This window comes from Rhinoraja longicauda, chromosome 28 (genome assembly GCF_053455715.1).
Source record: "Rhinoraja longicauda isolate Sanriku21f chromosome 28, sRhiLon1.1, whole genome shotgun sequence".
In the NCBI taxonomy this organism is placed as follows: Eukaryota; Metazoa; Chordata; class Chondrichthyes; order Rajiformes; family Arhynchobatidae; genus Rhinoraja; species Rhinoraja longicauda.
In genome coordinates this window covers 4337791-4361031 of record NC_135980.1, presented here as the reverse complement: position 1 = coordinate 4361031, position 23241 = coordinate 4337791, and the positions used below count along the sequence as shown (strand labels likewise).

The window sequence follows — 23241 nt, the reverse complement described above, 5'->3', positions numbered from 1 at the left end:
GGGTGCTGTTTGTGTGGAGTTTGTACGTTCTCCCCGTGACCTGTGTGGGTTTTCTCCGGGATCTCCGGTTTCCTCCCACACTCTAAAAACGTACAGGTTTGTAGGCTAATTGGTTTGGTATAATTGTAAAAGTGTCCCTCGTGTGTGTAGGATAGTGCAAGTCTCCTGTTTCCGCGCGGTATCTCTAAACTAAACTAAACTAAACTAACGGACGCTGTGGCCAAGTCAATGGATACTTTTAAGGCGGAGGTTGACCGATTCTTGATTAGTACGGGTGTCAGGGGTTATGGGAAGATGGCAGGAGAATGGGGTTGAGAGGGAAAGACAGATCAGCCATGATCGAATGGCGGAGTAGACTTAATTCTGCTCCTATAACATAGAAGTGACTACGGGCGCCGTCTGTACGGCCTTTGTACGTTCTCCCCGTGACCTGCGTGGGTTTTCTCCGAGATCTTTGGTTTCCTCCCACACTCCAAGGACGTACAGGTATGTAAGTTAATTGGCTGGGTAAGTGTAAAAATTGTCCCTAGTGTGTGTAGGATAGTGTTAGTGTGCGGGGATCGCTGGGCGGCACAGACTCGGTGGGCCGAAGGGCCTGTTTCCGCGCTGTATCTCTAAATCTAAATCTAAAAAAAATCTAAAGTGCTGCTAACACTGAATTGATGCAAACAAGAAGTAGCTTAGAAACGTGCTATGACTGTGAATGAGCTCCCATGATGGATTTTGACCAAAGTACTGTGGCTGTGATACTCAATCACCTGCTGACTTAATACTACACATATCTTTGTGATGCATCACTGGCCAGCTTTTACAGTATAAATAACCCTGGTCAGAAAGTTATTTCTATTCAAATCATTCATTAGGAGACTGATAAGAGGCCAGAGACTCGGCAAATGTTCACTTTATCAAAGCCCAGATGCATAAAACTCAAGAGCTTCTCAGTGCATTCCCACTCCCATTGATGTATGACTCCGATAAGGAAGAAATGGCCTCGCTGTCATCTCTGATGGGGATCGCTCAACTGTAGAAAATTGCCACAATTTATGCTGGTCCCAGCAAATATTGTTCATCCAGTCATTCGTCCACTGGTGGCTCAGGAGAAAAAAAGAGGGCGGCACGGTGGCGCAGTGGTAGCGTTGCTGCCACACAGCGCCAGAGACTCGGGTTCGATCCTGGCTACAGGTGCTGTTTGTATGGAGTTTGCACGTGTTCTTTACGTGACCTGCGTAAGTTTTCTCTGGGATCTCAGGTTCCCTCCATACAGGTGTGTAGGTTCAATGGCTTTGGCAAAAATTGTAAATTGTCCCTAGTGTGTAGGATAGTGCTAGTGTACGGGAATCATTGGTCGACGCAGACTCGGTGGGCCGAAGGGCCTGTTTCCATGCTGTACCTCTAAACTAGAAACTAAATCAAAGTTTGGCAAACTGAATCTGATCAGTAATCTACAGTTGCCCAAATGTTGGGCTGTGTGGTATGTAGTTACCCCATCCAACCCCTTCTGTGTTTTGTGAAAGAGTTGAATCTCAGCCATCTCACAATCTGTAGTACCTCACTTGCAGTCAAAGACAACACACAACAGTGCAGAGGATAGACACAAAGTGCTGAAGTAAGTGGGTCAGGCACCGTCTCTGGAGATAAAGGATGGGTGACGTTTCGGGTTGGGACCTTTCTTCAGACTGAAAGTAGAGGGGAGTGAACTGGAGGCCAGAACAAGAAGGGGACAGCATTGGAACAGGCCCTTCCTCCCTTCAATATCTGTGCCGAACATGATGCCAAGTTCAACGCTGGAGTAACTCAGGCAGCATCTCTGGAGAGAAGGAATGGGTGATGTTTCAGGTCGAGACCCTTCTTCACACATGATGCCACGTTAAACTAATCTCATCTGCCTGCAAGCGATCTATCACTGCATATCCATGTGCCTACTGAGCCTCTTAGATGTCACTATTCTATCTGTTTCCACCACCGTCCTTGGCAGCATGTTCCAGGCACCCAAAACTCTCTGTGTAAAAAACTTGCCTCACACATCACCGTTTAAACAACTTACTATCTACTCACTGGAGACCCTCGGACGATCCATAATCAGACTTTGCTGGCTTTATCTTGCACTAAATGTTATTCCCTTTATCCTGTATCTGTACACTGTGGGTGGCTCGATTGTAATCATTTATAGTCTTTCGAAATGTGTAAGAAGGAACTGCAGATGCTGGTTTAAACCGAAGATAGACACAAAAAGCTGGAGTAACTCAGCGGGACAGGCAGCATGAACCTACCTGATCTCGCGGTTGATGGACATTTTAATTCTCCTTCCCATTCCTACACAGACCTCCCTGTCCTAGGTCTCCTCCATTGTCAGAGTGAGGCTAAACGCAAACTGGAGGAACAGCATCTCGTATTTCGCTTGGGCAGCTTGCAGCCCAGTGGTTTGAATATTGATTTCTCTCACTTCAGGTAGCCCCGGCATTCCCTCTCTCTCTATCCCTCCCCCACCCAAGTCACACTAGCTTCTCATTTACACCCAACAAACAGCTGACAATGGCCTGTTTCCTTTATCATCGTTACTTTTTTGCGTATCTTTCATTCATTGTTCTTTATCTCTCTACATCACCGTCTATGTCTCTCGTTTCCCTTATGCCCAACCAGTCTGAAGAAGGGTCTCGACCCGAAACATCACCCATTCCTTCTCTCCAGAGATACTGCCCGACCCGCTGAGTTACTCCAGCATTTTGTGTCTATCTTATGTATAGTCTTTCCACTGACAAAAGCTTTTCACTGTACCTCGGTACACGTGACAATAAACTAAACTAAACTAGACTTAATTCCGTCTAGTCTTTAACATTCCTGCCCCATCTACCCAATCTATGCCTCTCATAATTTTATAAACTTCTATCAGGTCTCCCCTCAGCCTCTGACGTTCCAGAGAAAGCAATCCAACTTTGCCCAACTTTTCCTTGCAGCTACTATCCTCTGAACAAGGCAACATTCTGGTAAACCTCTTCTGCACCCTCTCCAAAGCCTTCACATCCTTCCTGTAATGGGGAGACCAGAACTACACAATAATCCAAATACATCTTCATCCAATTTTTATAAAGCTGCATCTTGGCTCTTATACTCAATGCCCTGACTGATGAAAGCAACCAAACCATTTGCCTTCTTTACCACTATGTCCTAGTGTTGCCTCTTTCAGGGAGCAGAAATGGTCATAATGTCGAAAGTGATTGGAGCAGAATTAGGCCATTCGGCCCATCAAGTCTACCTCGCCATTCAATCATGGCCGATCTATCTTTCCCTCCTAACCCCATTCTCCTGCCTTCTCTCCGTAACCCCTGACACCCCTGATAATCAAGAATCTATCTATCTCTGCTTTAAAAATATCCATTGACTTGGCCTCCACAGCTTTCCGTGGCAATGAATTCCACAGATTCACCACCCTCTGACTAAAGAAATTCCGTCTCCTCTCCTTCCTAAAGGAACATCCTTTAATTCTGAGGCTAAGACCTCTGGTCCTAGACTCTCCCACTAGTGGAAACATCCTCTCCACATCCACTCTATCCAAGCCTTTCACTATTTGGTACATTTCAATGAGGTCCCTCCTCATTCTTCTAAACTCCAGCGAGTACAGGCCCAGTGCCGTCAAACGCTCATCAAATGTTAACTCACTCATTCCTGGGATCATTCAATGAGCTATGAACCTGGACCCCAAAATTCCTCTGTACATCAATGCTGTGAAGTTGTACATCAACTGTATACTTTCCCTTTCTATTCAACCTCCCAAAGTTCAACACCTCACACTTGCTCAGAATAAACTCCATCTGCCATTTCTCTGCCCATATCTGGAACCATATTCAACTGTATCCTTTGACAACCTTCCTCATTGTCTGCTACTCCACCAATTTCGCCGGCAAACTTACTAACCAACCCATCTATGCTTATGTCCAAGTCATATATATATATATATGTCACAAACAACAGAGGTCCCAGCAAGATCCCTACAGAACACCACTGGTCAGAGACCTCCTTCCACCACCACCATCTGACTTCTATGGGTAAGCCAGTTATGAATCCAAATTACCAAGTCACCATGGATTCCATGGACCTTAATCTTCTGGATCACCCTACAATGAGGGACTTTATCAAATGCTTAACTAAATTGCACATTGACGGTCTGAAGAAGGGTCTCGACCCGAAATGTCACCCATTTCTTCTCTCCAGGGATGCTGCCTGTCCCGTTGAGTTACTCCAGCATTTTGCGTCTATCTGCATGTACACAACATCCACTGCCCTACTCTACTCAATTGCCTTTTCCAAAAACTCAAGAGGTGTTCTAGATTGTCTGTTGCATTGTCTTAGAAACAGGAACGTAACTCCATTGTGTAGGAAGGAACTGCACATGCTGGTTTACACTGAAGATAGACACAAAATGTGTCTACTCTACTCTGCTCCCTCTATTCTACTCTACTCTATTCTACTCTGGGGCTGTAGAGAGCATCCTGTCTGGCAACATTACAGTCCGGTTTGGGAATAGCTCTGCCCAGGACAGGAAGGCCCTGCAGAGAGTAGTGCGTTCGGCAGAACGCACCATGGGAACTACACTCGCCCCCCTGCAGGACCTATACATCAGGAGGTGCAGATCCAGAGCAAGCAAGATTATGAGGGACCCCTACCACCCCAGTAACGGACTGTTCCAGCTGCTACGGTCAGGCAAATGCCTCCGCTGTCACGCTGTGAAAACGGAGAGGATGAGACGGAGTTTCTTCGCACAGGCCATCAGGACTGTTAACTTTTATAACTCCAGGGACTAAATTTTGTCTTCTCTGGATTAACTTTAGTTTATATGCTGTAACTGTAATTCTTTTTTTTTGCACAATCCGCAGGCATTGCCACTTTCATTTCACTGCACATCGTGTATGTGCATGTGACAAATAAACTTGACTTGACTTGACTTGAAATGCTGGAGTAACTCAGTGGGTCAGGCAGCATCTCTGGAGAAGAGGAGTAGGTTTTGTTTCCGGTCTCGACCCTTCTTCAGACTGCGAGAGTAATGTATTGGCTAATAATATCACATTATAGGTACACCACACATTTCAGTGTATACACACACAATAACATTTTAGGAATCTGTCCCAGACTTGTGTTAGACTGCACATTATTGTTCCAATGCAAAATACAAAATACTGTAATTGTGAAAATATGAAGAAAAAAAATACATCCTGCACAAAACTAAGTAGGTCAGGTGCCATTAAAATCTAGGTTAATATTTCAGATCAAACACTTCATCAGATTCTGACTCGTTCTGATGAAAGGTCATCAACATAAAATGTGAGGCATAAGGAACTGCAGATGCGAAATCTTAAGTAAAACACAAAGTGCTGGAGGAACTCAGCAGGTCAGGCAGCATCTTTGGAGGGACTGGGCAGACGATATTTCATGTCAGGATCCTTCTTCAGATTCGGAAGGGTCCCGGCCTGAAACGTCGCCTGTCGATTCCCTCCATAGATGCTGCCTGACCCAGTGTTTTGTGTTTTTGAACCTGAAATGTGAACTCTGTATCTCTCTCCACAGATGCTACCTGACCTGCTGAGCGTTCCAAGAACCCTTTAGCTGTTTGGGGAAGGGATGAATCAAAGATGTGAATGAGTCAAGTCAAGTCAAGTCAAGTCAATTTTATTTGTATAGCACATTTAAAAACAACCCACGTTGACCAAAGTGCTGTACATTTGATTAGGTTCCAATAGAAAAAAAGAATGAAATTGAATGAGGATTCAAACAGGCTACAAACTAGGGGTTTTAGTTTTAGTTTTTAGTTTTAGCGATACAGTACAGAAACAGGCCCTTCAGACCACCGAGTCCGCACCGACCAGCGATCCCCGCACATTAACACTATCCTACACACACTTGGGCCAATTTACACTTATAGCAGCCAATTTATCTACATACCTGTACGTTTTTGGAGTGTGGGAGGAAACCGAAGATCTCGGAGAAAACCCACGCAGTCACGGGGAGAACGTACAAACTCTATACAGACAGCACCCGTAGTGGGGATCGAAACCAGTGTAGATTAGTGTAATGGTGTCACTCATGTTATGCGTCATGCTTTTGTAGTTATGCCCCATTAGCTTTTGAGTGACCACTGCTTGTGAGATTCGGGTTAGTGTAAGTGGAACGTGGAGGCGTGAGGTCGTGCCTGCTGTGTAGTTAATAAAGTCTTTGGATCGTTATCCAGGTGTAAGGCTTCTGTTATTATACGGTCACCACAACACCCGGGTCTCCAACTCTACTGCTGTGCCACCGTGCTGCCCATTCTGGGGAGAAGGCAGGAGAATGGGGTTATGAGGGGAAGATAGATCAACCATGATTGAATGGCAGAGTGGATTTGATGGGCCGAATGGCCCAACTCTTCTCCTATCACTTATGAACATGAACATATTATGACACGAAGCAGATTGTGGTGAAGTCCATCTTCACAATACACAAACGTGATTCGAACAAATCAGAAGATTGAGTGGTCGATAAGAACGAATTTCTGCACAAGGATTAGTAACAAGGAGACCTCCTCAGCTCCATAATAACGCATCACGGCGCATCTGACAGGAGACAATGTAAACAAGCTACCCGAGTAACACATACAGAAGAAAGCTGTCACATCCTGCACGCCAAATCATTCTGAGCGAACTTAAACGCATTTGAAGGGACGAATGTATTAGCAGGTCAGGCAGAAGCAAAGGCCTGCTGTGTTGTACAGCGAGAGTTGGGCTCTCATCCTCTCCCGACAAACTGCCTTAGTAATCTCATCTCTGGAAGGTGTTGAATGAAGACCCAGAGTGGGGGAAGCATGAATGGCGATGCTGCTAAACGCTTGCACTGATCAGACCGCGCGGTTCTCTAATCATTACTGCCTGGCTCCAGGGATTTATTCTTTCATCCATCGATGGGACTTCCTTTTTAAATTTCACATACGTATTTTGTATAGATAACATTTATAAGAGGTCATGTTATACATTTGTAATGGATTACATGTCACTATTGTATCTGCCTCTACACCACTCCTGGCAATGTGTTCCAGGCACCCACCACCCTCAGTGTAAAATAACTAAAAACCACCAGGCGGCACAGTGGCGCAGCGTTAGAGCTGCTGCCTTACAGCGCCAGCGACCCGGGTTCGATCCTGACTATGGGTGCTTGCCTGTACGGAGTTTGTACATTCTCCCAGGGACCTGCTTGGGAGGATCTCCGGTTTCTTCCCACACTCCAAAGACGTACAGGTTTGTAGGGTAATTGGCATGGAATAATTGTAAATTGTCCATAGTGTGTGTAGATTGGTGCTAATGTACAGGGGATTGCTGTGGGCGAGGACTTGGTGAGCCGAAAGTCCAGTTTCCGCACTGTATCTCTAAACTAAACCAGATTATAATGGATTATACTTCACTCCAGCAGCATCGGGCCATGGCAGTTAAGGCCTCGAGGTGATCTCCTGGAGTGAAGCTGTACACGCCGTTTGGATATACTTACGAATATACACCGATCAGCCAAAACATTATGACCACCTGCCTAATATGCTGCTGGTCCTCCGTGTGCCGCCAAAACAACACCGACCCACCGAGGCATGGACTCTACAAGACCCCTGAAGGTGTCCTGAGGTATCTGGCACTAAAACATTAGCAGCAGATCCTTCAAGTCTGTAAGTTGTGAGGTGGAGCCGCCGTGGATCAGACTTGTCGATCCAGCACATCCCACAGATGCTCAATCGGATTGAGATCTGGAGAATTTGGAGGCCAGGGCAACACCGTGAACACTTCATCATGTTCCTCAAGCCATTCCCGAACAATGTGTGCAGTGTGGCAGGGCGCATTATCCAGCTGACGGAGGCCACTGCCATCAGGGAATACCATTGCCATGAAGGGGTGTACCTGGCCTGCAACGATGTTTAGGTAGGTGACACGTGTCAAATAGACGTCCACATGAATGGCCAGACCCAGGGTTTCCCAGCAGAACATTGCCCAGAGCATCACACTCCCTCCACTGGCTTGTCGTCTTCCCACAGTGCATCCTGGTGCCATCACTGCCCTCGCGCATCGATGAGCCTTGGGCGCCCAACACCCTGTCGCCGGTTTGTGGTTTGTCCCTCCTCGGACCATTGTCGGTAGGTACTCACCACTGCTGACCGGGAGCACCCCACAAGCCTTGCCATTTCAGAGATGCTCTGACCCAGTCGTCTGGCCATAACAATTTGGCTCTTGTCAAAGTGGCTCAGGTCTTTACCCCTGCCCATTTATCTTGCATCCAACACATCAACTTCAAGAACTGACTGTTCACTTGCTGGCTAATATATCTCACCCCTTGACAGATGCCATTGTAAACAAGATAATCAATGTTATTCACTTCACCTATCACTGGTCATAATGTTTTGGCTGATCAGTGTATACACAGATGTATACCTTGCACCCCATGGACTCGGTGGGCCGAAGGGCCTGTTTTCAATGTGGTATCTCTGAAACTAAAACTAAACTAAATTCAAATTCATGACTCCGCATCAATAACCCGAAGGTAACCTAGATTTTGAATCCCATCTCTAAGACACAGAACTCTTACATAAAAGGACATAATTGATGTATAATTCATCTCAAAGTCCCTGAGGAATTGTAAAAGTCAAGTGAATTATCTGAAAGAAGAAAGATTAATGCATTCCAAGTTTAAGCCAAATATACATTGGCAAGTGTGCACCTAGATAAGGGGAGTATTTAGGTCATCTAACACAGGAAAAGAAAGACTTGTACTTTCTCAATCACAGACATCAATCATATCAAACATATATTGAACAGTACAGCACAGGAACTTCGTCCCACAATGTTTGTGCCGAAACTGATGCTAAGTTAAACTGATCTCATCTGCCTGTACATGACCTTTTCAGTCAGAGAGTTGTAAATCTGTGGAATTCTCTGCCTCAGAAGGCAGTGGAGGCCAATTCTCTGAATGCATTCAAGAGAGAGCTAGATAGAGCTTTTAAGGATAGCGGAGTCAGGGGGTATGGGGAGAAGGCAGGAACGGGGTACTGATTGAGAATGATCAGCCATGATCACATTGAATGGCGGTGCTGGCTCGAAGGGCCGAATGGCATACTCCTGCACCTATTGTCTATTGACCCATACCCCTCTATTCCCTGCACCTCCATGTGCTGATCCAAAAGCCTCTTAAATGCCACTATCGTATCTGCCTCCACCCCCACCTCTGGCAATGCGTTCCAGGCCCCCATCAGTTTCTGTATAAAAAGAAACTTGCCCCGCGCAACTCCATTAAAATTTCCCCCTCTCACCTTATACCTATGCCCTCTAGTAATGGGCATTTCCACCCTGGGAGAAATGGTCCACCCTATCAATGCCTCTCAGAATTTGATATACTTCTTTTAAGTCTCCCCTCAACCTCTGATGTTCCAGAGAAACCGATCCAAGCCTATCCAACTCTCCCTGTAGCCGAAACCCTCTAATCCAGGCAGCTTTCTGGTAAATCTCCCCTGCACCCTCTCCAAAGCCTCCACATCCTTCCTGCAATGAGGTGACCAGAACTGCACGCAACGCTGCAAATAGTCATAACATAATTGCACCCAATGAAACATGTCTGAGCTGTCGTCGTTGGTGTGATGTGGAAAGCAGAGTAGCTTGAACCCACATGGCATATAATGTAACAATTGCCACGGGATGAGAGATCAAACAGTAGCTCACAAGATGGACAGACAGGGTACAGACTGGCTGGATTAAATTAGTTGGCACAGTGGAGCAGTGGCCGAGTTGCTGCCTCACAGCGCCAGAGACCTGCTTTCGATGCTAGTGTACGGCGTGAACGCTGGTCAGTGCGGACTCTGTGGGCCGAAGAGCCTGTTTCCGCGTTGTATCTCTAAAGGCAAACGTCCTGAGTCTAAACTAGAACATAAAGCCCAGAACAGGATAGCACAGGAACAGAATATTTGGCCCATTTGTACATGCCAAACACAAAGCCAAGTTAAACTAATCTCCTCTGCCTGCACATGATCCATATCCTTTCATTCCTGATTATCTGCTTCTGTGTTGAAAACCCCATGTCCTACTTTTAGTGGCAGTTAATTGTCGTTGCTCCAGAAAACTTATCTAAAGAGTCAAGTCTCGAGTCCAGAGTGTTTAACTGTTATATGTACCAGCGCTGGAACAATAAGACTGATACTTGCTGCGGCTTTATTGGCCCATTCTATGAGGAGGAATTTATTTCACCAGAAGGTGGTGAACCTGTGGAATTCATTGCCACAGATGGCTGTGTAGGCCAAGTTAATGGGTATACTTAAAATGGAGATTGATAGGTTTTTGTTTACTAAAGTCATCAAAGGTTATGGGGAGAAGGCAGGTAATGGGGGTTGAGAGGGAAATATGGACCAGCCACAATCGAATGGCGGAGCAGACTTGATGGGCCGAATGGCCTAATTCTCCTCCTATGCCTTATGGTCTAATGATCGAGGAGCATGTAAAAGGATTCAAGGAATTATTTGGGATGCCAAACAAGCAAGTTCTCACCAGCATCCTTATCAAAGGACGTCACTAAATGGCACAACATGAATGCAAGTGACAAGGCTAAACTGCAACCTCGGATAAAAGCATGAGCAACCATCTCAACCTGAAACAGAGTTCGTTCCACCATCTGTCCCAACACAAGAACAGTCTATTGGGTTCAAGTTGGAGTAAAGAACTTCAAAAGAATTTTAAGGTGCATATGGAGGAAATCGACAAAAGGAAAGAAAGACTGAGACAAAGCTGATAATAATTTCAGAGAACATCATAAATTAGAAATTATAAAAGGTCATTCAGACCAGTTCGTACTGACAAGGTTGGGGTTGGATCCAAGAAGGTAGAAGCTTTACTCTACATCCAGAAACAAGGATTCACATGCAAGTGACAGGCTAAACAAAGATCTGTTGGATTAAAGCATCAGTAACCAGCTTAGCATAAAACAGAGTTTATTCAATAATATGACCCAACTGATGACCCAACAATTTGAATTGCCCTTTGGGGACAAAGAAAGTGCTTATGACTATGACTCTGACAACATATGTCCCATGGGCCGAACAGCCTAACTTTGCACCCATTGCTTATAATCTTACGATTAATGGAATCAAGGACAGATAAACGTATAATTCTCAATAACACAATAAGTTAATAAAAGTAACATTAGGAAACTAATATAGTGCAAAAACCAAATATGTAGGTAGGAACTGCAGATGCTGGTTTAAACCAAAGATTGACATAAAAAGCTGGAGTAACTCAACGGGCAGACAACATCTCTGCAGAAAAGGAATAGGTGACGTTTCGGGTCCAGACTCAGTCTGAAGAAGGGTCTCGACCCGAATCGTCACCTGTTCCTTTTCTCCAGAGATGCTGTCTGACCCGCTGAGTTACTCCACTTTATTGTGTTGATCTTAGTGCAAAAACCAAACTTGATAATGCAACCAAAGACACAGTGCATAGAAGATTGTGGTTGCGTTTAGTGTTGAACAGTGTTGGTGTTTATTTCTCTGCTCAATTTGAATGAATGAATGATACTTTATTATCACACGTGACATGCCACTGTGAAATTCTTTGTTTTGCGTGCCACACACAAAGTATGCAAAGAGTCGCCACATAGAGGGCGCCAACAAAAGTTACCCAGTCTTCAATGTGCTCCCAATGGTCCCTCTTCATTCTTGGCAGGTTTGGATGTTCCTAGGTTCCTGACAGTACTCAAGTCAAGTCAAGTCAAGTCATGTTTATTTGTCACATGCACATACACGATGTGTAGAGAAATGAAAGTGGCAATGCCTGCGGATTGTGCACAAAAAAGAATTACAGTTACAGCATATAAATAAAGTTAATAAGTTAATATAGAGAAGACAAAATTGAGTCCCTGGAGTTATAAAAGTTGACAGTCCTGATGGCCCGTGGGAAGAAGCTCCGTCTCATCCTCTCCGTTTTCACAGCATGACAGCGGAGGCGTTTGCCTGATCGTAGCATCTGGAGCAGTCCGTTGCTGGGGTGGCAGGGGTCCCTCATAATCTTGCTTCCTCTGGATCTGCACCTCCTGATGTATAGGTCCTGCAGGGGGACGAGTGTAGTTCCCATGGTGCGTTCTGCCGAACGCACTACTCTCTGCAGGGCCATCCTGTCCTGGGCAGAGCTGTTCCCAAACCAGACTGTAATGTTGCCGGACAGGATGCTCTCTACAGCCCCAGAGTAGAAGCAATGAAGGATCTTCAGAGACACTCTGAACTGATCTTCAATTGTCTCCGATCTATAGCTTTCTACATCACAATCAGGTAAACTCCTACGATTTTTTTTTTAAATGAACGGCTTCAATTGGAAAATACACTCAAAATCTTATGCATCGTTACACGATCTCAAAATGAGCTATTAAAATCATAACAAACCATAATTACTTTTGAGAAAGATAGACTCAAAAAGCTGGAGTACCTCAGCGGGTCAGGCAGCATCTCTGGAGCAAAGGAATAGGTGACGTTTCGGGTCGAGTCCTATCCTCAGACCTTCAGACTTCCTCAAATCTGAAGAAGGGTCTCGACCCGAAACGTCTCCTATCTCTTTTCTCCAGAGATGCTGCCTGACCTGCTGAGTTACTCCAGCATTTTGTGTCTTTCTTCAGTTTAAACCAGCATCTGCAGTTCCTTCCTACACATTACTTTTGAGAAGGTTGCCTCAGTACTAAACCTTATTAATTAATATTTTAATCACTATTTGAACACATTTATTTTGATTTAAAAAAAAAATTGAATGTTTTAGCTTCCATGTTAATCAAATGCATGGATTACAAAACTTTATTTAGTACCGCATAACATTTCAAATATTAATTATAATTTGCTGCCGGTGATAATTCTTTAATGCGGCTGGCTGTTCTGAAAACATTCTGACGCCGCAGCTGCAGATTGAATGGGATTCTCCTTGAATTGATGCCGTCTGTACAAACATTTTCTTGTTCATTTCCCACATTACGACAACATCTACACTTGTCAAAAGACCGTAATAACATTGGGATCACACATGGGATTGAAGATGCTGGAATCCTGAGTACAAAAGGGCAGCACGGTGGCGCAGCGGTAGAGTTGCTGCTTTATAGCACCAGAGACCCAGGTTCGATCCTGACCACGGGTGCTGTCTGTGTGTAGTTTGTACGTTCTCCCTGTGACCGCGTGGGTTTTCTCCCGGTGCTCCGGTTTCCTCCCACACTCCAAAGACATGCAGGTTTGTAGGTTAATTGGCTTCTGTAAGAATTGTAAAGTGTCCCTAATGTGTAGGATAGTGCTAGTGTACGGGAATCGCTGGTCAGCTCGGACTCTGTGGGCTGAAGGGCCTGTTTCCGCGTTGTATCTCTAAACTAAACTAAATTGAATCCCGATTGTCCTGATAGTTCACACTGTGAGGTCTTTACCACCATTGCTAAATATCTCTAATGATCAAAAACGTTTAGTTTAATTTATTGCTACATGTACCGAGGTAAAGGGAAAAGCAATACTGTTGCGTGCTAACCAGTCAGCGGAAAGACCATATGTGATTACATTCAAGCCACCCAGAGTGTACCGAGACAGGATAAAGGGAATAACGTTTAATGCAAAATAAAGTCCAATCAAGTCTAATTAAAGATAGGGTTAGTGGCCACAATGATGTAGATGGTAGGTCAGGACCGCTGTCTAGTTGGCGATAGGATGGTTCTGCTGCCTGGTATTACTCGTTATCATCTTCCCCACAGCCAACAATGGACCATTGTGGGCTCCACCTGTCCTTGATCATCATTGTTGGCTTTGATGTCCTTTCATTAATTTGTTCTTTGTATCTTTTCATATCTCTCGGCTCCCTCTCCCCTGACTCTCAGTCCAAAGAACGGTCACCACCGCAAACATCACCTATTCCTTTTTTTCCCCAGAGATGCTGACAGACCCGCTGAGCTACTCCAGCTTTTAGTGTCTATCTATGGTTTCTATCACATCGCTTGATTCAGAAATACAGTCACAGACCGCTGGGACTGCGGTGTTTATGACCAAAAATAAGCTTTAAAACAGGCTGGTGGCTTCGCATAAATTGACAGCTCGGTATAAAGTGCATTAAAAAAAGAAATCCATTACCGGTGGTCAAATGAGAGATGTTTATGATTACATTCTTAGATCAAATAACAGCCTGCAAAGATCTAGACTGCAAGGGATGCAGCTTGCTCTACTCTACAGGCAGAAGTAGAGATGGAGGTCCTCGACTGCACCACTGAGAGAGAGTGCTGACATCTCAGCCCGATGCTGCCCGATGGCACAGCTTGCTGAGCGGCTGCCTCGCAACGCTAGAGACCCGGTTCAATCCTGACCTCGGGTGCTCCGATTTCCAACAATGTGCGAATTGGTAGGTTAATTGGACACTTTAAAGTAGGTAGGTGAGTGATATATTCAGGGGAACATTCATGACGATGTGAGAATTAAGATGGGATTATGTAGAGTTAGTGTAAGTGGGTGGTTGATGGTTGGCATGGACATAAACATAGAAAACACAGAGAATAGGTGCAGGAGGAGGCCGTTCGGCCCTTTGAGCCAGCATCGCCATTCATTGTGATCATGGCTGATCATCCACAATCAGTAACCCGTGCCCCATATCCCTTGATTCCGCTAGCCCCAAGAGCTCTATCTAACTCTCTTTTCAATTCATCCAGTGAATTGGCCTCCACTGCCTTCTGTGGCAGAGAATTCCACAAATTCACAACTCTCTGGGTGGAAATGTTTTTTCTCATCTCAGTTTTAAATGGCCTCCCCTTTATTCTTAGACTGTGGCCCCCCGGTTCTGGACTCCCCCAACATTGGGAACATTTTTTCCTGCATCTAGCTTGTCCAGTCCTTTTATATTTTTTATATGTTTCTGTAAGATCTCCTCTCATCCTTCCAAATTCCAGTGAATACAAGCCCAGTCTTTCCAATCTTTCCTCATATGACAGTCGTGCCATCCCGGGGATTAACCTCGTGAACCTATGCTGCACTGCCTCAATAGCAAGGATGTCCTTCCTCAAATTAGGAGACACAATACTCCAGATGTGGTCTCACCAGGGCCCTGTACAACTGCAGAAGGACCTCTTTACACCTATACTCCAATCCTCTCGTTATGAAGGCCGACATGCTTTCTTCACTGCCTGCTGTACCTGCATGTTTACTTTCAGTGACCGGTGTACAAGGACACACCCAGGTCTCGTTGCACTTCTCCTTTTCCTAATTTGACACCTTTGAGAAAATAATCTGCCTGCTTGTCTTGTCGCCAAAGTGGATAACCTCACATTTATCTACATTATACTGCATCTGCCATGCACTTGCCCACTCACTCAACCTGTCCAAGTCACCCTGCAACCTCTTAGTATCCTCTTTGCAGTTCACACTGCCACCCAGCTTTGTGTCACCTGCAAATTTGCTAGTGTTACTTTTAATTCCATCATCTAAATCATTACTATATATTGTAAATAGTTGCGGCCCCAACACCGAGCCTTGCGGCACTCCACTCGCCACTGCCTGCCATTCTGACAGGGACCCGTTTATTCCTACTCTTTGTTTCCTGTCCGCCAACCAATTCTCTATCCATGTCAATACCCTACTAATCTCCCGTGTGGGACCTTATCAAAGCCTTTCTGAAAGTCCAGATACACTACATCCACTAGCTCTCACTTATCCATGCTACTTGTTCCAGAAGATTAGTCAAGCAGGATTTCCCCTTCATAAATACATGCTGACTTGGACCAATCCTTTTACTGCTACCCTTATGGGCCATTATTACTTCTTTAATAATTGACTCCAGCATCTTCCCCACCACAGTTAGACCACGAACTGGTCTATAATTCCCTGTTTTCTCTCTCGCTCCTTTCTTCAAAAGTGGGATAACATTAGTTACCCGCCAATCCACAGGAACTGATCCTGAATCTATAGAACATTGGAAAATGATCACCAATGCGTCCACGATTTCTAGAGCCACCTCCCTGAGTACCCTGGGATGCAGACCATCAGGCCCTGGGGATTTATCAGCCTTCAGTCCCATCAGTCTACCCAATACTATTTCTCACCTAATGTAAATTTCTTTCAGTTCCTCTGTCTCCCTAGATCCTCTGTCCTCTAGTACATCTGGGAGATTCCTTAGTGAAGACAGATCCAAAGTACCTGTTCAACTCTTCTGCCATTTCCTTGTTCCCCATAATAATTCCACCTGTTTCTGCCTTCAAAGGACCCAAATTTGCCTTTACTAATTTTTTTCTCTTAACATACTTAAAGAAGCTTTTACTATCCTTCTTTATATTCTTGGCGAGCTTCATCTTTTCAACCCGTATTGCCCTTTTTGTTATCTTCTGATGTCCTTTGAAAGTTTCCCAATCCTCTGGGTTCCTGCTACTCTTTGCTACAGTATGATATACACCTTTTCTTTTAATTTTATACCATCCCTCACTTCCCTTGTTAGTCTCGGTTGCCTCTTACTACCCTTAGAATCTTTCTTCCTTGTTGGAATGAAATGGTCCTGCATCTTCTGGATTACGCCCAGAAATTCCTGCCACTGCTGTTCCACCGTCATTCCTGCTAGGATCCTTTTCCAGTTGACGTTGGCCAGCTCCTCTCTCTTGCCTTCATAGTTCTCTGTTCAACTGCAACACTGACACTTCTGATTTAACCTTTTCCCTCACAAATTGCAGATTAAAACTTATCATATTATGGTCACTATCTCCCAGTGGTTCTTTTACCTTGAACTACCTCCTAGCAGTTCCTTCACCTTGGTGGGCTGAAGGGATTGTTTTTATGCTGTGTCTCTCAATTCTACCTTCCATCTTTCAACTTCACATCCTTGTATCGCTTCGTTATCTCCTCTTCCCCAGCCAACAATTGGCACATTGTTGGCTCCACCCTTCCTTGGCTCTCTGTTGCCGGCCCAGATTTGTTCGGGCCTTTTCATACCTCCAGTTCCCTCCCCTCTACTTTCAGTCTGAAGAAGGGTTCCGACCCAAAACGTCACCCATCCTTTTCCTCCAGAGATGCTGCCTGGCCCGCTGAGCTACTCCAGCACTTTGTGTCTATGTTCCATCTTTCCGATGCAGTTGCACTATGAGACTGCCGTATCGCTGTGGTGGATGTGAAATATCCCAAGACATTCCAACAAAATAATAGGAGTTATTGATTGATTGCATTGATTGATTGGATGGTAGAGTGTGGAAACTTGCCTTTTGGCCCACTGAGTCCACGCCGGCCATCGATCACCCCTCACACCCAGTTATTCCACTATCCCATCCACTCCCTACACACTCGAGGCAATTTACGGAGGCCAATTAACCAACAAACCCTCATGTCTTTGGGATGTGGGAGGACTATCAATCTCCACCTTAAAAATATCCATTGACTTGGCCTCCACAGACGTCTGTGGCAATGAGTTCCACAGATTCACCACCCTGTGGCTAAAGAAATTCCTCCTCATCTTCTTTCTAAAGGTACGTCCATTTAACTTGACGCTGTGGCCTCTGGTCCTAGACTCTCCCATGAGTGGAAACACCCTCCCCACATTCACTCTATTCAGGCCTTTCACCCTACTCTGGATATGGGCGGCACGGTGGCGCAGCGGTAGAGTTGCTGCCTTACAGCGAATGCAGCGCCGGAGACTCAGGTTCGATCCTGACTACGGGCGCCGGCTGTATGGAGTTTGTACGTTCTCCCCGTGACCTGCGTGGGTTTTCTCCGAGATCTTCGGTTTCCTCCCACACTCCAAAGGCGTACAGGTATGTAGGTTAATTGGCTGGGCAAATGTAAAACAAAGAAAAAATTGTCCCTAGTGTGTGTAGGATAGTGTTAATGTGCGGGGATCGCTGGGCGGCGCGGACCCGGTGGGCCTGAGGGCCTGTTTCCGCGCTGTATCTCTGTATCTGTACAAGTGTGGATTCAACCGATCTATTCCCCTCATGATGTTATCCACCTCTCTCAGATCACCGCTCATCCTCACACGTTCCAAGGAGCAAAGTCCTGCCCTGCCCAACCTCTCCCTATATCTCAGTCCCTTGAGTCCTGACAAGTGAAGAATCTTAACTCTATGATGAGCTGATTGTGGGAAGAGAAACTCTGATGTGATCCCACTCACTCCCAGATAGTCCGTTAGCAGGGAAACAAGTTTCAGAGAAGCAGATAGTTAAGCTAAATAAGTTGCGCACTTGGTGTGGGCAATGCTTGGGACTTCAGTCAGGGCACAAAGATCTCACAAGCTCGCTAGATCTTGCCAGGGAAACTAAGGTGGGTGTGCAGATGGCTGGGGGGAGATGAAGGTAAATCAGGCAGTAAATACTGCAACCTGGCAGCTGCTGGCTTCAGTGACTCACGGATAGTGTTTTTCCACAGGATTTCTCATGATTTTATTTTCCTTCACAAAGTTTTGAGCAGCGGTGCGTGCAATCAACACCTTTGACCTGTCCCCCTTCGCAGTTACACAGTCACCACTCCACCACGGCTGCTGTACGGATACCCTTTGCAGCAATGCATCGGGCCACTGTGCATGGGGTGGCATCGTGGTGCAGCGGTAAAGTTTAGTTTAGGACTCTGGCATAATTCCTGCAAATATTGATCTACTCTCCAGGGGGAGCTGCACAAAAAGATGCAAGCTTCTCACGGTCACAAGACCAGCATGTCTCCCAGAGAGACACAGTCACATATTGACACGATCTCAAGGATTTCTGGCCAGAGGTCCATAATGCCATCACGCAACAGGTAATAGACCCATCTTTCGGAGAGTCAACCCGACAATACTCCTACACCACCAGGAACTTGCTGCTAATATTGACCACCGGCACCAGGGCAGCACGGTGGCGCAGCGGTAGAGTTGCCGCCTTACAGCGCCAGAGACCCGGGTTCCATCCTGACTGCGGGTAGACCTGTGGAAAAGAACAAGCCAGGACCCTCATTGACTTACAAATTTGAAGGAGAAAATGGAGTTGCATTGGACACACACTCAGAAAACCTGCCACAAACATCACCCGTCAAGCCCTGAAATGGAACCCCCAAGGAAAAAAGGAACAGCTGGAGAAGAGGGGTCGATGCAGAAATGTCTGGGAGTGGGCTCAACTGGGGAGATCTCGAAAGAACCGCCAACAACCGAGTGAGGTGGAGGACATTTGTCAATGGCCTATGCTCCCCAGAGGAGCAAAGGGCGTAAGAAGAATAAAAATAAAATTGTCCCTAGCATGTGTACGATAGTGTTAATATGCTGGTTGGTGTAGACTCGGTGGGCTGAAGGGCCAGTTTCCGTGCCTGTATCTCTAAACTAAAAAACAAAACAAAACAGCGCCTGGGAATGTGGATCCTGTAAATCTGGACACATTTGCCGGGGTTATCTGCAAATATTGACAGACTCCTAGGACTGCCATTCCCTCAGCAGTTGAACCATGAACGAGGACAACACTTCCAGTCTTAAACACACAATAATTTCACCACTGAAATTCCACTGAGCTTTCACCGAAGCAAATTTTCGGATAGCTTACGATGGACTAGTGCTCCATTATCAGACCGGTCGTGGTAGTGGTCGATGACCAATGTCTATTATACCTCACGCTGCCTCGGCAAGGCCAGCAGCATAATCAAGGAAGAGTCGCACCCTAGCCACTCCCTCTTCCTTCTCCCCTCTCCCATCAGGCAAAAAGTACAAAAGTGTGAAATCGCATACTTCCAGATTCTTCCCAGCTGTTATTGGGCAACTAAACCATCCTACCAACAACCAGAGAGCAGTCCTGAACTCCTATCTACCTCACTGGTGATCCTCGGACTATCTTTGATCAGACTTTGCGTGTTTTACCTTGCACTAAACATTATTCCCTTATCAGGTATCTATGCACTGTAAATGGCTCAATTGTAATCATGTATTCTCTTTCCACTGACTGGTTAGCAATCACCAAAAGCTTTTCACTCTACCTTGGTACATGTGCCAATAAACTAAACTATTTTGACTCAATAAAACATTCGAAGGACCTTCAGAGGAGCAAATTAATTTTGTTACCAAGCCACATTCAATCAATTCACTGAATCAATCAATCAATTCAAAGATTGAAACAAGCTCTTCCACCCACTGATTCAATTATACTTTATTGTCACCTGTACCCACTCACACCAGATCCATGTTATCCCACTTTCTCATCCACACTGGAGGCAATTTTTACCGAGGCCAATTAACTTAAACCACATTTAGTTTAGAGATACCACCTGGAAACAGGCCCTTCGGCCCATCGGGTCCACTCCAACCATCGATCAACTGTTCAATTGGTTCTGTTGTCCCACTTTCTCATCCACTCCTTACACACTAGGAGCATTTTTTACAAAGTGCAATTAACCTACAACCCTTCACACTGGGCAGCACGGTGGCGCAGTGGTAGAGTTGTTGCCTTACAGTGCTCGCAGTGGCGGAGACCCGGGTTCGATCCCGACCACGGGTGCTGTCTGTATGGAGTTTGTACATTCTCCCCGTGACAGCGTGGTTTATTGTTTCCCCCAAGATCTTCGGTTTTCTCCCATACTCCAAAGATATATAGGTTAATTGGCTTGGTGTGTGTGTGTGTGTGTGTGTAAATTTTCCCCAGTGTGTGTCAGATAGTGTTAATGTGTGCGGGGATCGCTGGTTGGTGCGGACTCAGTGGGCCATAAGGCCTGTTTCCGTGCTGTGTCCCTAAACTCAACTACACAGCATGGAAACAGGCCCATCAGCCCATCAAGATCCATGCTGACCATCAATCACCCACTCACACTAGTTCTATGTTATCTCATTTTCTCATCCACTCCCCACACACTTTTTACAGAGCAGTTTTTACAGAGGCTAATTAACTTGCAAACCCACGTGTCTTTGAGGGTTGAGAGGAACCCGGAGCACCCGGAGGAAACCAGCGAGGACGTGCAAACTCCACGTAGTCAGTAGCCGAGGTCAGGATCGAACTTGGGTCTCTGCCCCGACCCACTTTAGGGGCAGATTATTATAATCCTGGACAACGATTTAGGCATTAGGCGCCTCTTTAGAAGGAAGAAAACGATTAAAAAGAGATTTGGGGATGGAAATCGCAGCTTAGGATCTTGGTTGCCGACAACAATAATTAACAGTACGATTGTGGAGGAGATCCTGCTGTTGACAATAATGCATGGACACACAGAATCAACAGAGACAGGGTAAAATTGGACATCAAACTCTGGACATAACTGCAGAAATTTGAGGAGAGTGGATTCACCAAACATTCAGGAATCCAAAACACAACAAAACCCCTTGACATTTCAATGCAACATTAGCAACCACAATGCCAACTAAGCGGGCGAACCGCGTTTTCGCACAACAATTTATGAAGCTTGCTTTTGCGTGGAAGGCATGTGTCAAAAGACATCTTACAAGCGAACTGAGGTGTGTGTGTGTCAGACCTCATGAGTAGCACTTGGCAGCTGGGTTTAGTTGAGGCAGACAATCTATTCTAAACGCTGCATAAACCAAACACAATGTTCGCTACATGTCCTATTATTTATCCTCTTTGCAAATGCCCTACACACGTTTTATTCATAAAGTTTTCAGAGCAACGCTGCAGATGTATTAAATGCAAGCAAATAAATACATAAATAAATAAACACACATTAAAACGCGTTTATACGTTTTAAAATTCCAATTTAAGAACGAGGCATGTCAGCATTAAAAAAAATAATCTCACGGCGCATTTTTAATGACTGTAATTAACAAAGGCAAGAACCAGATCGATCAATTATCAGGCGCTCTGTGCCCTCAGGACGACAACGATTCCGGCTGCAATCAGTTACCACATGCCCGAGTCTGCAGTTACACCCCCACATTGATATTGCAGTACAGTACCTTCCTAATTCCTGTGCCACTGTGTAGTAATCTTCAAAGGCTATCTCCCTGTGAGATCCATCAATCCAATAATCGCAGCTAGTTCCAGACTTGGAAGCTGGCATGATGATCATAGACAACATGGGTATCTTTATTTTCTTCCAATCTTGTCTGGTATTCCTCTTATTAGCTTGCACACATATATATATATTTTTTAAAAAAAAATCTGGTGATCCAACAACGAGTATTTTACTTTTGCATCCTTGTTAATAAGCTGATTAAAAAAAAAAAAAGCATAAATTTCTGCAAAGGAAAACTCTTTATCTTCCCCACCCCTGAAAATAAAATTGACACTGATTTCAAGAAGCTTCACAGAGAGATGCACCTGCCGTCTTTTTTTTTGACACTGGCCCAGCTCTCCGCCCACTCCCCTTCGCTGGTGCAATGACGTCCCACTGGAGGACAAGTCTACTCCAGATCTGCCCGGCGTTTGGAGAGCTTGGCAGTCACTCAACGGCCTCCATGGCAATGCGGGACGAGGAGGTGGTGTTTGACTACAAGCTCTCTTAAAGCTGAAGAGTTGCAACAAAAAAACCAACCCAACCCCTGCAATTTGTAATTGTGTGGGAAGTAACTACAGATGTTGGTTTTAAACCGAACTTAGACACAAAAAAAAGCTGGAGTCAGGCAGCATCTCTGGAGAGAAGGAATATCCTTCATATTGTAGAAAGATAACTGCAGATGCTGGTTTAAATCGAAGGTAGACACAAAATGCTGGAGTAACTCAGCGGGTCAGGCAGCATCTCAGGCAGATATACTTCATAATTCAGTATGCACAAGGGTCTCGACCCGAAACATCGCCCTATTCCTTTTCTCTAGAGATGCTGCCTGTCCCGTTGAGTTACTCCAGCATTTCGTGTCTACGATTTAAACCAGCATCTGCAGTTCTTTCCTACATCTATTCCTTTCCTCCAGAGATGCTGCCTGACCCACTGTGTTACTCCAGCACTTTGAGTCTATCTGCAATTAGTAATTTCTCTGCTGTGATGAATGATTTATTTTTTATTTTTAAATAATCATTTATCTTTCAAAGATGTGATGAATAATTATGTTGAAAAAAAATGACAGAAGTCAAGAAAGTAGGGGTACAACTAAACATAAAAATAAGAACAGAAATGAGGAAAACGAGGACAGAACTAAGGACAGAATTAAATGGTGAATGGTTATTTTTTTTAAAAGAATCATTTATCACAGAAAGACACAAAATGCTGGAGCAACTCGTCGGGACAGGCAGCATCTCTGGAGAGAAGGAATGGGTGATGTTTCGGGTTGAGATAAGATGTAATGAATAATTTTTTTTTTAGAAGGACAGAACTCAAGAAAATAACAGTAGAACTAAGCAAAA

The 23241-nt window shown here is 45.1% G+C and overlaps 1 protein-coding gene across 1 annotated transcript in view; it reads right to left on the bottom strand.

Moving 5' to 3' along the window:
• Positions 1–22251, bottom strand: part of LOC144607027 (calcium/calmodulin-dependent protein kinase type IV-like) — a 149382-nt gene extending 127131 nt beyond the window's left edge. Inside the window, exon 1 of the mRNA XM_078423577.1 lies at positions 21858–22251. Within this exon, the coding sequence (XP_078279703.1) occupies positions 21858–21979 (122 nt within the window). The 5' untranslated portion in view covers positions 21980–22251. The remainder of the gene's footprint in view (positions 1–21857) is intronic.
• Between the last annotated feature and the right edge of the window lie 990 nt (positions 22252–23241).